Below are 15544 nucleotides of genomic sequence, written 5' to 3'. Positions count from 1 at the left end.
CACCTGGCCTTGCTGCTGCGTGGCCAGCACTGGGGCCACTGTGAGGCGCAGCCCTGGGAAGCATCCGTGTTCCCGTGGCGATAACTGCCCCTCTGGGATGTTCCAGTGCTGCGTGGGGGGAGGAGGGCAGCGGCAGGGGCCAGGGGGGCCGCCGTGAGGAAGGGTCTGCGTGTGCTGGACTCCCCCTGGCACTGATGAGCCTGGCGGCAGAGAGCAGTGCGTGGCCTTGGGCTTGCTGGGTGCCAAGGAGGGCTCCTCACGCAGCCCCATGGCACTGCTGGCGGCTGCCTGCCCAGAGGCCGGGCTGCACTTGGGGCTCTGCTTCCACCCCTGCAAGCAGCCTTGAGTGTCTTGATCTTTCTTTCCTGCTTCCCTCCTGCCCTTATAGCCCAATTTCCTCAAAAAAGTTTTTTTTTTTCCAGAATGTCACCAAAACCCTACAAGTGAAATGGGTGGGAAGGAACAAGTGGCTGCTGAGTCCCGTGCTTGGCCTGGCCGTGGTGGCGGTAGCTGGTACCAGGCCATGCCCGGGTGCTCATGTAGAGAGGGGCTGTGTGAGGGCGCCTGCCTTGGCTGGCAGACGGGTGCGTTTGGCCGCACATCTTGCTGCGCTGCTCCAGCAGCTCCACACTGGCCCTTGCAGAGGCCATGGGGAGTGGGCACTGCGGCCCGTTGTGGGGACTCTGCTTGGCGAGGGCAGCACGTCTCCCTGCTCTGTCCAAGGACAGCAACAGCTTTCCATGGATGTCCACATGGAGAGGGACACGGGGCTTTTCATCCATGGCTTCAATAGAGACGGGGCTCCTTGGAGCGGAGGCCCTGGAGGCTGCACAAGAGGCCGGCACGGCAGCTCACGGAGCGCACCGTGAGCACACGGGCTGCTGGCAGGAGGGCGCTGGGCTGGGGCTGAGGTGTGCGGGGGAAGAGGGGCTACGTGTCCTGGTACCTGCCCGTGCTGCACTTGATCCCCTAACCTAGAGCTAGGCACTCAGCTCTTGGGAATTTACTCATTAGTGGGGAAGTCCACAAAAACCTACCTTCCATTCCTGTATCTGGCTGTTTCCCAAGCTGCTTCCAAAGGGGAGAAACGACCCCCCTGCTCTGCACAGGTGCCCAGGGCACAATGTTCCTGTCCCCCACACTACGGGGCTGCACTGCCCCAGGGAGCAGCTATTGCCCTGCGCACTGGCCTCCCTGATGCCGCCGTGAGCAGCACAGGAACACGCGCACAACTTAGAGATCCTCCGCTAAGAGCCAAGTGGCCTCCTCACACATGGCCAGACTCTCATGCCATAAATTAACTCCTGAGGTGCCGCTGAATTGCTGCTGGAGCCAAAGCAACCAGGGTTTGACACAACCCAATTCCATATTCTGAGACTGTGTTTGGGGAAGGAGGAGGCAGAGGGAGAGGAGGGTAAATCCCCTCTGGTCTATAATCCCTGGCCCATCACCGCGGATAAAACTGGAGCCAAACACTCAGCCTGCAATCGCACTCCCAGCACCAACAGTGTCAAAGGAGAGGGTGCCTTGGCTTCAGCAAGCCCAGCACAGGTTTTCCATACTTGGGAAAGTCAGTCACTTAAAATATATTTACCAACTTTGGTCTTTACTTAGAAAAAGGTAATGCTGGATAAGCAGGGTTATTGTTTCTGAGCTTGAGATGTCAGAGATGCCAAGAACATTGCTGTTGGCATGAGAGATGCTAAGATCTGGCGACCAGTGGAGATTGCTCTGTCCAGTGGGAGCCCCTTGCGGCATGCCAGCAAGCAAGCTTGGCCAGCAGGAAGATGCTCCTCTGGGCTCCAGCACTTTGGTGGCAGGGCTTGCACTGCTTGCTTTTGGAGGGTTTTCCCCTGCGTGAGGGGGATCTCCTGCTCCATCTGCTCCTGGCTTTACCGTTCAGACCTGAGTGTCAGGAACTCACCTTCTTTAGCAAGTGACCATTGCAGGGCTGAGCAGAGCTGCAGGAGCTGCAGGTCCCTGCTGCTGCTGAGGGCACATATGTGCCTGCTCTGCCCTCTGCAGCCCTAGGAAGCCGTGGCAGGGGCAGCAGTGCAGGAGCTGCAGCAAGGCTGCTCTCAGCCACAGCACATGGCGCCTGCAAGGTGCACGGCAGGACAGGAGAAGGAGCCCAGCAGCAGCAGGGGCTCCCAGGCCACCACCAACTCACAAGGGCTCTGCTGAGGACATGCACACCTGGCCCCAGGGCACAACTGCCCTTCTCACTCATTGCACTACCAAGGAACACGTCTTGACCATGGAAAACAAAACTTTCTTGAGTCCATCAGGCTGTAAGGGCAGGAGGGGAGCAGGGAAGAAAGATCCAGGCGTTCAAGGCTGCTTGCAGGGGTGGAAGCAGAGCCCCAAGTGCAGCCCGGCCTCCGGGCAGGCAGCCACCAGCAGCGCCATGAGGCTGCGTGAGGAGCCCTCCTTGGCACCCAGCAAGCCCAAGGCCACGCACTGCTCTCTGCCGCCAGGCTCATCAGTGCCAGGGGGAGTCCAGCACACGCAGACCCTTCCTCACGGCGGCCCCCCTGGCCCCTGCCGCTGCCCTCCTCCCCCCACGCAGCACTGGAACATCCCAGAGGGGCAGTTATCGCCACGGGAACACGGATGCTTCCCAGGGCTGCGCCTCACAGTGGCCCCAGTGCTGGCCACGCAGCAGAAAGGCCAGGTGAGCAGCAGGGCCGTGCAGCACCAGGGGCCACCCGTGGTGCCCACAAGATGCAGGGGAGCTGCGGGGCTCCAGGGCAGCCTGCGCGATGCCTCCCAAGGGAGGCCCCAAAGCCACCGCGCGACACTTGGTGCTGATGGCTGCAAATGTAAACAATTCCATTCCGTTGCAGACACAGGAGAGTGAAAAAAATGGAAAAAGGTGAAGTCGAAGCCATGGATTGGGAGAGTTCGGTGCAGGTACTGTGCACGCAGGCAGAGGCTGCGCGGGGACGGCTGGCGCTTGGCTCTGCGAGAGCAGCCGCAGGGCTGGTGGCAGAGGTGCCAGGGAGCTCTGGCAGGCCTGGGTGCTGGGGCAGAGCTGCGCCAGGGCCAGGAGCGGCCAAGGCCTCGGGGGCTGCTGCCTGAGCCTGGCGCCCTGGCTCTGTGCACCGCCTGCCCCGCACACGCAGGGGACACGAGGCCCCAGGCACAGAGCCAACGCTGCCACCATGACCGACCCCACAAGCTCTCCTGCTCTCTTCCAGACTCTGGAAACCCAAGGTCTGGGCAGCTGCAGTTGCGCGGAGGAGCCTATGGAGTGGGAGAGCTCCAGCTGCGGCATCCAGGTATTGCCTCTGCTTCTGGCAGCATGATGAGAGCTGGGGCTGGGCCTGGCCCCTTCCCACTTTCCTGTTTCCCAAATCAGGAAGAGAGGTCCTGGGACCAGAGACCACCGTCTCTGGGACCTGCCCTGCAAGCGCCTCTTGCTCTCTTCCAGGCTCCATGCACAAATGGGAGCTCTGCAGGGGACCAGCCAGAGCCAATGGTGTGGCTCAGTTCTGGCAGCAGCCAGGTACAGCCCTTGCAGCCAGAGGATTCCTTTATCCTTCCTCTTCCCCACACACTGTCCCCACCAAGGTCTCCTGCTCTCTTCCAGACCATGGGGAGCAGCGGCCTGCTCGACTGCAGCGCGGAGGAGCCCATGGAGTGGGAGAGCTCCGGCTGCAGCCCCCAGGTATGGTCCCTGCTGCCGGCTGCACGGGCAGAGCTGGGGCTGTGCCCGGCCCCTTGGCGCTGCTCCGCGCTGCCTTTGGGGAGCAGCCGCGCGGGAGCCTGGCCCAGGTGTGCGGGCGCTCTGGCGGGCCGCGGCGCCGGGGCAGAGCTGCACAGGGCGCAGGAGCGCCCAAGGCCTGGGCACCTGCTGCCTCAGCCCCTCTGCCGGCCTCTGGGCTGCGCTGGCCACGCCAAGCCTCTGCCAGGGCACCAATGACGGCAGCGCTGCTGCCAAAGAGCCCGCGCAGCCGCCAAGGAGCCTCTGCTCCACGGGAGCCCCCGAGCCGCTCCTCGGCCCTGCTCACGCCTCCTTTTCCCTTGCAGGCCAAGCTCCCCTTCACCCTGGCTGCTGCCAGGACGTGCTGGGCCCACGGACACCAGCGATAACATCTTATTTGGATTTTTCTTTGGAGAGCTTTATAGTAATATTTGTTATTGTTTATATTGTTGATATTCTTGTTGTTATTTTTATTGATATTGTTTGTTATTGATATTGTTTGTATTGTTGTTGTTGTTGTTGTTTATTATATTGTTCTGTTTTTATTGTTGTTTAAATATATATTCCTGTATCATTGTTTTAGTGTTGCGTGTTTTATCCAAGTGATATCAGGCACTAAAATCATCCCCCCTGAAGATGTGTGTGTGTAGTGCAAAGATTTCAGACCCTAGGGGCAAGTGAGGGTCAGCAAATGTTCCCTCTAGGACTTCCTTCACACATGGCCCTTTGGGATGCCCCAGCCAGTTTTCCAGCTGTTTTTTTTTCTTCTTCTTCTTTTTCACTTCTTCTATTCTTCATTTTCTTTTTCTTTTCCCTTTTTTTTTCTTTTTCCTTTTAATCTTTTTGTAATGCTGTTTTCTTTTCTCTTTTCCCCTCTCTTCTTTCCATTTCCAATTTTTCTCCTTTATCTTTTTCTTCTTTTTCTTTTTCTTCTCCTTTTTCTTCTCCTTTTCCTTTTTCAAGAGGCAATCAAGAGCACAGGGGTGAGGATGGGGGGCAGAGCAACAGGGTGGCCTCGTGGTGGGTGTCTGCTATGGAGCGCCTGACGAGGAGCAGCATCTGCAAGGCCTGTGGAGCGCAGAGCTGTGGTGAGGACAACTCGTCCTGCGCCCCAGTTACCTGCTCAGGAGTGGGGAGAGGAGGAAACGACGCGGTGCCTGGTGTCCCCATGGCAACTCCCAGGGCTTTGTGATGGGGGTGGCATCGTGCCCACAGGCCACTGTGATGGGGCAGTCCCCAAGGTGACCGTGTCCCTGCTGGGGTCTTCACTCTGAGGAGAGCGGCGCAACCAGCAGGGAGCAACTCCCCTTGGTGCCCGTGTGAGAGGTCCTCAGAGCGGTTCTTAGAGATGGAGAAGGAGCAGCAGGCGAACGCCTGCAGCTCATCCATGGAAGGGATCTCCAGTGTGCAAGAATGCACGAGTGAGGTGAGGGGTGGGGCTGGAAGGAGAGCTGGGAGGCAAGGACAGGACCCGCATGGAGAGCACAAGGGTGATGGGGAAAGACCTTGGATCACTAGAGCCAGGCGGGAGTTTCTCGAGCAAGGGGATGTGTCTTCCTGGCCGTGGGCATTTCTTCTTAGACAAAGCAGCCCCACCTGCATGTACCAGGGCCCACACAGACCCTGCAAGTTCTGGGCAGAAGACAGAGAGCAAGTGCAGGCCACACGTGGCCAGGCCATGCTCGGCACAACCTTCTCTTCGACACAAGGCTGGGGTTTCCTGTGCTTAGGAGCTGCTCGTACCTGCACAAGTGTCCCCATCACGGGCCTCCTTCTCCCCACAGGTGGGCCAGCAGGAGCTGCCCGCAGCAGTGCAGCGCAGCGGGAGCCCGGCTTCGTCCCACCAAAGGGACCGGCTGTCACCGCTGCCCGGCCCTCAGGGCTCACGCACCTCTGAACACGGCATCACACAGGTACAGAGCTGAGCAGCGGTGGAGGCCGAGCCTCTGCCTGACTCCCCATGGGGCCAAGAAGCAGGCGGGACGTGCTGGGAGACACCAGGAGGTCTCTGTGCCCGGCAGGCCGAGCGCTGCTCTGCACGGCAGCCTGCACGCACCCGCCTCTGGCTCTCCAAGGAGCTGCCTTCGCCCAAGGCTTGCCCATAGGCACGAGCCCTCTCCCCAGGCAGCCTTTGGGAGCAGGGCAGCAGCCACCTGCATGGCAGAGCCATCGTCAAGGGGCTCAGAGGCTGCAGGAGGTTTCCCGTTGGGAAGGATGGAGGGAAGGGTCAAGGATGGAAGTAAGGACTGCCTTTGTGGTGGCCTTCATTGCAGGTTGTGGAGGAGAAGGCCAGCGATGTCCCCTCCACGGTGCAAGAGCCGCAGCCCTCCACCAGCCTTGCAAGGCCTCAGGAAATGCCATCGCCCGCTCCACAGGACCAAGCACAGCCTGATGCCGGTGGTGCTCGGATGGAGCTCGCTGTACCTGTGCCACCACACGCACTGGCACGCGCCATCGATCAAGGTGCACGGGCCAGATCATGGCAGCTCCAGAGCATAGAGTGGCGCCCCAGCACATCATCCTCTGCACCTCAGACAGGGCCCGATCCCTACAGTCGTCGGGGAGAATTCCAGTGCAGCATTCCTAGCTGGCCGAGCTGGCCTAGTGGACTGAGCTGCCCAACTGGGCCAGTGAGAGCACGGCCATCACGGACACGGCAGCAGCCCTTGGAGATCACGTGCTACCTCCAAGGAAGGCCAGTGCACGTGCACCAAGACAACACTGCGCGCTACCTGGCTGTGCTCAGCATCAAAACAGAGCTGCTGGAGGAGCTCGAGAGGAGCTGCCTGCACCGCACTGGACAGGGCTTGGCCCAGCTCCGAGAAGGAGCTTTTCCAATGAGGGAGCAGAACCTGAGAGAGAGCCAGGGCGAGCAGGAGGAGGGCCATGACAACCGTTTGTCCCTGACGCTGGCAGGATCACTCAATGCCAGACCCAAGGAGGTGAGTGCAAGGAGTGCTGGGACACGGGGGAGCCCTCCCAGTGCTGTGGCCAGCAGCTGTACCACGCCGTGCGGGACAGCCGGCTTGTCAAAGCACTGGCGGAGCCCCACGAGGCCTTTCCTCCCTTCACAAACCTCCCTCTCTCCTTCTAGCTCCTCGCCAGAAACTCCTTCTATGACCTCTGGAAACCAGAGATCACGCGAGTGGAGCTCCTCAAAGGCGCAAGCTGCAAGTGGGAGGTGCTGGAGCGGCTCTATGCTCATGCCCCAACGCGGGAGGCGCCAAGAGGCAGGAGAGGCCTGGGAGCACTGCAGGAGGAGACAGCAGAGGACACTGATGAGGAGGAGGAGGCTGGGGAAGAGCTCGTGCAAGGGGAGGAGGTGGAGGAAATCAACTCCTTGCCCTGGGTCAGAGCCAGCCTCTGCAGCCCGGCTGTGGACAAGGACACGGAGCACGAGAAGGTGCCCTGCTCGCCCCATGTCAGCACCACAGAGGCTGTGAGAGAGGCACCTGGCCACGTGGAGAGCCCCTCTCTGGAACCAGCAGTGCCCAGAGGCGGCGAGCCAGGAGCACCTGATTTGGCCAGCAGCTTTCTGCACGCAGAGGACAGCGTGTCTGTCCCACCAGCAGCAAGTGCAGGAGCAGAACCAGAGGCCTCCCCTGCATCCAGCGACTGCATCCAGCATGCAGGGGAAAATGCTCCTTCAGCTCCATCAGTTCCTCCAGAAACTGCACAGGAGGCCTCTCCCTTGGCTGAAACCCCTTGGGATGAGATGAGCAGCAGCCCATCTCCCAAGGAAACCCTGCTGCAGGAAACAAGAGCAGCAGCTTCTCCCCCAGCTGCAGGCCCTGCTCCCCAGGTGAGCAAGCAGCACCTCCCCTGTCCCCACCATCCCCGGGAGCTGCTGTGGGAGCTGTGTGGGGGGTGCCCAGAGTTGCCCCATCTCATCAGAGCCCCCCTGCCCATGGCATCCCACTGTCACCCCAGGCATTTGCCCTCTGCCATGTCTCCATGGGGAGATGCCGGCTCCTCTCCGTTTCCCAGTGCCAAAGGCACAAGGATGAAGTCTGCTCCAGCCCACGTCACATTCAGCCCTGGGGTCTGGATGCCGAGCAAGGAGGGAAGGGGCAGCCCCAGCAGCAGCCCCCTCCACACCAGGGCACGAGCCCCCTTGTGCCACACATCCCCCCCGGCTGCCTCCGTTCCCCCTGCCCAGCCCTGCTGCTACGGCCCCACAACGAGCCTTGTTCCATTGCCGTGCCAGCCGCAGGTCCCTTCCCTTGGCACGCACAGCCGGGGACAGCCTGCCCCAACCCCAAAGCCTTTCCCCCATGCAGCCCGGGGCACCGCTACCCTGAGCAGGGCCAGCTAACGGCTCTTGGGTTCCTCTTCTTGCTCTGCCCATGCAGGTGGCCTCGGAGCACAAAGAGGACGAGGAGTCGCCCTCCTCCTGCAGCCCCACACCAGAGGTGGAGCCAGGTATGTACCTGAGTGGAGAGCCCTGCTGGGGACAGCGGGCCTGCCCCGCACAGCCAGCAGCACTGAGGCTGGCAGCAGGAAGCGCTTGGGAGCTGCCGTGCTGAGGCCACAGCTCCTTGGGAAGCCCTTGGTGGCTGCCACAGGCAGGTGCTCCCTGCCGCCCGCCCAGCCTCTTACCCTGGCCCTGCTTTCCCTGCAGGCACCACCGCCCTCCCACACGTCGCAGCTCCCCGGCGATGGCGCTCGCGGCTCAGGACGGCCCTTGGGGCTCTGTGCAGAGCGTTCTGCTGCCGCTGCATCGCGGGGCAGCGAGAGGAGCAGCGAGCGGACGCACGTGCCAGACAGGTCCCCTGAGATGGGGGCTGGAGCAGAGCCGAGAGACAGAACGACGGACGCTGTGTCCCGGGGGCTACAGAGATGCTGCTGCGTCGTGCGCTACAGCCCCCATGTACAGCCATTGCCTGCTTCCAATAAAACCATTGCAAGTTTTTCCTCCCAGTCTCACTTGGTGTCAGACCTATCTCCAGATTAAGACTAGTGCAGGTGATGCCACTGCAGCCAGTGCAGCCTGGAGGGACACTCATCCACCATTCATAGAGTTACAGAGCAGCCAGGGAGGGAAAGGGCTCTTGGAGGTCTCTGCTCCATATCCTGCTGCAAATGGAGGCAGCAGAGAGGGTTTCCCAGGGAAAACACCAGGAGACTACACACAAGGGACATCACTAGAGGGCTCCCAGATCTTGTAGGGCCCTCTTCAGTATTGCCTGGTCCTCTGCGGGGTAGTAACGAAGTGGCCAAAAGAAGCCTTAAGTCCATCAACAGGACACTGGGAAAGCTGGCTGAGGGAGCGGGAGTGCAGTGGTGGGGCTCATTGAAAGGGCTTTAAAGTAGGAACGAAGACGGAGGGGGATAAAATCGGGATCACGAGGGATGAGCCCAGGGGAAGCTGCCAGGGCTGGGGGAGAGCTCAGCAGCCCGGCTGAAGTGTATCTACAGCAGTGCATGCAGCATGGGCAACAAACGGGAGAAGCTACAGGCCACGGCACGTCAGGAAAACTATGGCATTGTTGCCATCACCGAAACGTGGTGGGACCACTGTCATGACAGGAGTGCTGCAATGGATGGCTACAGGCTCTTCAGAAGGGACAGGCACCCTAGGGTGCACCCTAGGGTGCAGAGCTGGGCTCACGCTGTCATTGATGGGGTGCCACAGACTCAACAAGCAAGCCAAAGCCATCCTTCCTTTTGCAGTGGCTTGGAAGGCTTCATCTCTGACAGCATTCCAGGAGGATGGGGTCTCCCTTCTGAAGGACTGGCCCCAGGACTCTGCAGAGTTGAAGAGCACAAAGGTTGTTTGCAGGGATGTTCTCAATCTTCATCAGCTGCAGAGTTGGGAGCTGCTCATCTCACAAACTGATGAAGGAGCCAAAATGCAGGTCCTGCATCACATTACAGGCTCTGCACTGAGCCCCGACAGCAGCACAGCAGCGTGTTGACATGTCCCGAAATGTCCTCGATCAAAAATGAGGCAGGTCCAGGGTGACAGGGCGGTACAGCCCCTCAAGAAAGCCAGGATGGATCCAAGGTGCCAGGGACTGCACCCAAGGGAGAAGCACTGCCCCAAAGTAACACTGAAAAGCACCAGGACCAGTTAAGGTCCGTGATGAGCAACAGATTTCTCCAGGCTCAGCCAGAAGGAATCTTGGGCAAACTTGGAAATGGGGAAAATTCTCTAGATTTGCTACGTGGCCTGGACCATGGCTTTGGTGCTGGGCAGGGTTAGGGTTCTGGACACAGCCCTCCACACGTGCTTGCTTTTCTCTGGCCTATCAGTCTCTGTCTTCTGCCCTGCAGACCAAGAAACCTTGCTGAGGACTTTTCAAAGCAAAGAGCCTGCTTCAGTGCCCAAAGGACGAAGGCTACGGCCTGTCCCACATGGTGCTCCACTCTCCTTCTGCAGAAAGGGGACCCACAGCAGGAAACAGTTTCGTGGCTCCCTAAAGCATCTCAGCCTGTGGCCATGCTTTCTGCTGCTTCATCCTACATGGCTTTGATCCGGCATAAATCCCATCCTCCCAAGAAAAACCCCAGGATTCCCACACAGATCTGCCCAGTGCAGATATCTGACAGTGGAAGGACATGGCAGTGATTTCTTCAGTATCCCCTTTGAGGTATTTCAGTGCCTTTGGTATCATCTGAAAATGTTGCTCTAGGATCCATCAGAAAGCTTTGGAACAGGGTATTATTGACATGACGTGACTTCTTCCCTTCCAGGACATAGAGTGAAATCGCTCTGCTCTCTCCCATCTCCAATTCAGAACCCCACATGACAGCAACTGAGTCCAAAAGGCACCGTGTCCCATCACATGCAGGTCTCCCTGGTGTTCTTCAGAGGGGGTTCACTTCCCTATGAGGCTCATGCACTGCTGAGCACTGCTCGTGGGCTCCTCACTACTGCCTTTTGCAATCGGGCATGGGTGCGGGACGGGAGACGTGTTGGGGCCCCTTGCCAACATGCAAAAGAGTGAGGGTCCATCAAAGATTTGGGGATACAAGATGGGAAGAGAGTCGTTCCTCCTGCCTGGCTCAAGAGCTGAGCAGAGGGCAAGGGGCTAAGGAAGATGCAGGAAGGCTGGAGCCATAACGATCCCCAGACCACAGTCCATGGTGTCTATTGTGGGTCCCCAACAAGGCTAAAGGCTTTGGGCACCCGGGGCACAGCCAGACCCACAGGGAGCAGCCCCTGCCCGGCTGTGGCCCAGCCCTGCTGGGTGCAGCAGGAGCTCTGCCTGCCGAGGGCAGGGAGCTGGGGCAGCAGGGGCCAGAGGGCTCTGCCCTGCCCTGAGGCAGCGCGATGCTGCCCACAGGCTCTGCTGCCCTGACCCCTTGGGGTCCCCACGCCAGCACCAGTGTCAGCACCAGGTCTGCCGTGTCCCCGCACAGCCCCCAGCACAGCCGGGAGCCCCACGGGGCCCCTGCGGCAGAGCCCAGCCCCGCCAGGGCAGCCAACGCGCCCCGGGGCCCCGACCTGCCCCGCACACAGGGCCCTGCTGCCCCCAGCCCCGCGACACCCGGTGCAGCCCTGCAAAACGGCACCGCCCATGACAGGGGAGGGCGGAGCTGCCGGCGGGGCAGGAGGCCGCAGCGTTGCCATGGCAGCTGACAGCCAATGGCTACGCTGGGCACGAGGAGGTCACTGCTGCCGCAGCCCCTGATAGGCCAGCTGCAGGGAGAGGGCGTGGCTGCTGCTTGGGAGGTCCCCGCTGCCGGCAGAGCTGATTGGGCAGCAGCAGGGCTGGCTCTGCCTGGTGACTGTGAGGTCACCGCTCCCGCAGCGCCTCATTGGGCAGCAGCCGGGCCCTGCGGGGCTCTGCGCTGCTGAGATCATCTCCGCGGAGCAGCTGCTGAGCCCGGGCTGGGCTCCTGGCGGGGAAGGGCTGGGGAGGCCATTGCTGCCCTGGAGGGCAGGGCCAGAGAGCTGGGCGGGACGGCGCTGTGACGTCATGTCTTTGTGAGTGCCTGATTGGCTGGCAGCAGGCAGGCAGGCGTGGGCGGTGGGTGGGGGGTCTCTGTGGTGAGAGGAGCTGAGAGGGCAGCAGTGGTTCCTGTGTGGGGAAGGGGTTTGAGGAAGCTGCTGTCTCTGAAGGCCACAGGCAGCAGCAGGGATGTGGTGGGTTTGCACCTGTGAGGTCACCTCCATGTGAGCAGCTGGGTTTGGGGTTTAGGCTTTAGGGTTGTGATCAGTGGCGCAGAGCCTAGTTGGAGACCTGCAACTATTGGTATCAGGAGTCAGTCAAAACCTGTTCAGTTTATTAATCAGTGACCTGAAGGGGCAGAGTGCACCATCAGCAAGTTTTCTGAGGATAGAAAAGTGGGAGGAATGGCTGATAGCCCAGAGGTCTGTGCAGGCTTTAGGAGGGACCTGGACAGCCTGGAGAGTTGGGGGTAGAGGAACCTCATGAAGTTCAACACGGGCAAGTGCAGGGTCTTACAGCTGGGGAGGAATAACCCCATGCACCAGGACAGGTTGGGGATTGACCTGTAGGAGAGCAGCTCCGCAAAAAAGGAACCTGGGAATTGTGGTTGGCAACAAATTGACCATGAGCCATCAGTGTGCCCTTGTGACCACTGATACTGGTGGCTGAGGTCTGACGGTACTCAGAGTGCCCCACAATATTGCAATGGCAGGAGATGTCTTTGGGTGGCCACTAGCTCCAGGCTGTGGTGTTTCACTGCGGGTGCAGGAATCGCCCTCCACTGCCCCTTCTCTGGGCCTCCTGGGTCCCCACTGCCTCTCTGGGCATTGCAGAGCCCTCCTTTCCCCATGTGCACCTGGGTTTAATGCTCTACCTTCTGGTCCCTGCACTGTGAGTCATCCCTGTTTCGTTAAAGCTGCACTCAGTGCCCACTCCCAGGCAAACCCTGTGCCTGGAGATCCCCTGGGGGTGCTCTCATCAGCACAGTCACGTGTGGGGCAGCCTGGCACAGGCAATGCAGAGACCATTGCCTATCTGCATGGTCACTGAGAGATGAACCCTAGATTGAGGCTAACAGATCACCCTGGAATGCTGAGGTCATCCCCTGGATCCCATGGAGTTCACAAGCAGAAGAGCAGGCCCCTTTGTGGTTGCACATCCTTGGGCTTATTTTTTGATTCCAGTTCCTAAAGAGAGGCCAGATTCAGGACCATCATAGGGAAGATCCTCTTTTATTTTGGAAATGTTGTTCTGGAATCCAGCTGTGGCTTAAGGGAGCCCAAGGACCTATCATGCTGTTCTTCCAGGGTACGAGGATAAACAAGCCTCTCTCTACCAGGTTATGAGAGTTCCTGGGCCATATCTGCAGAATAAAGCATGGAAGGACCGCACGGAAATGAGAAGGCCCACTCTAAATAGAGAAAGTCCTGCTACCCTCCTGGAATGTGTCTTCAGGAAAGATGAACCGCCATGGAAAGGCTGCCTCTAGACTTTCCTTCAATTCCCTCATGTTTAGTTTTGTGTGTTGGAGCTTTGCATGGAACCATGGAAACCTGTGCTGACACTTGGTTGCCATTTCTGTCATATTAGAGAGATTTGAGATCACACTCTAACCATAGCCACGAGAGCTGAGATCTCCTAAACAACACTGGACCCCTGGTCTCAGCCCACCTGCCCTTGTCCCACCGTGACTCTGTACCCCAGAGGTCCCTTGGTGTCAGTGCTGGAAAAGATGCTGCAGAGGGAAACGCTCCTCCCTGCGCTGGGCACATCCAAGGGAGCTCAAAGAAGCGGCTCAAAGAATCCCCCCTCTCTGCTAGTGAAGGGGGAAGCCTGGCTTCCTGCTTTATCATGGTCTGTGTTTAAGTGCTAAATGAGAGATTCCTGTGCAGACGTGAAAAAACCTAGGTATCTTTTATTATTTATTATTTTAAGATGTATGTAAAAGAGACGTAAAAAAGAAAGAAATTGATAAAATACAGCCTTGGTACCAGATATCCTGGTGAGTGAATGAAACAGTTGTTATAATTGACCTTGTACCTATTGGATGAGTTTCTTCAGTGCCTCCTTGAGCTCCTTGTTCCTCATGCTGTAGATGAGGGGATTCAGGGCTGGAGGCACCACCGAGTACAGAATGGACACAACGATATCTAGAAGTGGGGAGGTAATGGAGGGGGGTTTCAGGTGGGCAAACAATACAGGAATGACAAACAAGGAGACCACAGCCAGGTGTGGGAGGCACATGGAAAAGGCTTTGTGCTGGCCCTGCTCAGAAGGGATTCTCAGCACAGCTCTGAAAATCTGCACGTAGGAAACCACAATGAAAATGTAACACCCAAAGATTAAACAGGTACTAACCACAATAACTCCAACTTCCCTGAGGTAGGAGTGTGAGCAGGAGAGCTTGAGGATCTGGGGGATCTCACAGAAGAACTGCTCCGCCACATTGCCTTGGCACAGTGGTACGGAAAATGTGTTCCTGGTGTGCAGGAGAGCATAGAGAAAGCCACTGGACCAGGCAGCTGCTGTCATTCTGACACAAGCCCTGCTGCCCAGGAGGGTCCCATAGTGCAGGGGTCTGCAGATGGCAACGTAGCAGTCATAGGCCATGACTGTGAGGAGAGAAAACTCTCCTCCAAGCAAGAAGACGAAGGAAAATATCTGGGCAGCACATTCCAAATAGGAAATGGCCCTGGTGTTCCACAGGGAATTGTGCATGGCTTTGGGAACAGTTGTGGAGATGCAGCCTAGGTCGAGGAGGGAGAGGTTGAGGAGGAAGAAGTACATGGGGGTGTGGAGGCGGTGATCGCAGGCTACGGCTGTGATGATGAGGCCGTTGGCCAGGAGGGCAGCCAGGTAGATGGCCAGGAAGAGCGAGAAGTGCAAGAGCTGCAGCTCCCGTGTGTCTGCAAATGGCAGGAGGAGGACCTCATTGAATGAGCTGCTGTTGCACATTAGCTCCTTTGGGAGTCCGGTCCAAGGAAGGAAAGAAAGCAGAAATTTAGAGCAGACTTGTCTGAGCCAAACCGTTTCAGTTTCTCAAAAATCCCCCCATATTTCCTCTCTCCCTTAATTCAGCCCCATTTCAGGTGATCCACATTGAAATGGCTGTATTCTCTGCAGCAGGGACCCGCTTCCCATGACTCCAAAGGAGTTGTTTCTGCTGTGCTGCAGATGTAATTGCATGTGTCCAACTACTCTTTGATTAGCATTTCTGGACATGCCTGGGAATGGTGTCTTGCATTGCTTGGAAGGGACGTGGCCTGGAAAACCGCTGGGAATATTCTCCATTCACCAGCATGAGAGCTGAATACAGCACTCACACCAGTTGTGTCTGAAGGAGAAGGGCTTTGTGAAGGATTTGTCCCCATCAACCTTGCCCTCCTCCACAGAGATATTTGTATCTGAATCTGTCACATCAGATCTGACTCCAGCCAAGGAGGAGAACAGTCAAATGGAAGCAAGGAAAGACCTTACCTCTTTTTAGATGTCGAGATGTCTAGAGACAGACCTTGTCCTCATGCCACTGCACCATCTGCACCTGTATTCCAGAAACTTCAGAGAGAAGGAGTAGCTTTGCTGCACAAAATCTGCAGGAGTTGATGGCCTCCCCTTCCATGGCAGGGCTCTTCAATATGCAGAAATCAAGTGTTCTCCGCAAAAGGATCACTGCAGGAGTCTGTTGATATAGAAATGTGCATATATAAAATATATATAATGGTGCAAACAGAAACACACAAAGATGCCTCCTCAGTGTGGGAGCATTCTTTGATAGAACAGAAATCTTTGGCATTTCAATCACTCTCAGCATGAACTCGTGTGCATCCCAACAGCAGAAAAAGGACTTTGTCATGGGACCTGCTTCATCACTGAGTCTTGCCCCTCACTGTCGTGTTCTTGCACCTCACTCAGATGAAGGACAACGACACTCACAAGTGAG

General features: G+C 58.0%; 1 protein-coding gene across 1 annotated transcript; it reads right to left on the bottom strand.

The window, feature by feature from the left end:
• Positions 1–13644: 13644 nt before the first annotated feature.
• On the bottom strand, positions 13645–14559 carry LOC148592146 (olfactory receptor 14J1-like). The gene has a single exon (XM_088535607.1). The coding sequence runs from the start codon at positions 14557–14559 to the stop codon at positions 13645–13647; it is 915 nt and encodes a 304-aa protein (XP_088391733.1).
• Positions 14560–15544: the final 985 nt, after the last annotated feature.

The sequence above is a fragment of the Tinamus guttatus genome, unplaced genomic scaffold (genome assembly GCF_059628265.1).
Source record: "Tinamus guttatus ecotype Peru unplaced genomic scaffold, ASM5962826v1 Tinamus_guttatus_pri_ptg000634l, whole genome shotgun sequence".
Taxonomy (NCBI): domain Eukaryota; kingdom Metazoa; phylum Chordata; class Aves; order Tinamiformes; family Tinamidae; genus Tinamus; species Tinamus guttatus.
This window is presented reverse-complemented; position numbering and strand designations above follow the sequence as displayed.

Coding starts and splice junctions, on each gene's coding strand:
- LOC148592146 (XM_088535607.1), bottom strand. CDS start 14,559: ATGTGCAACAGCAGCTCATTCAATGAGGTCCTCCTCCTGCCATTTGCA.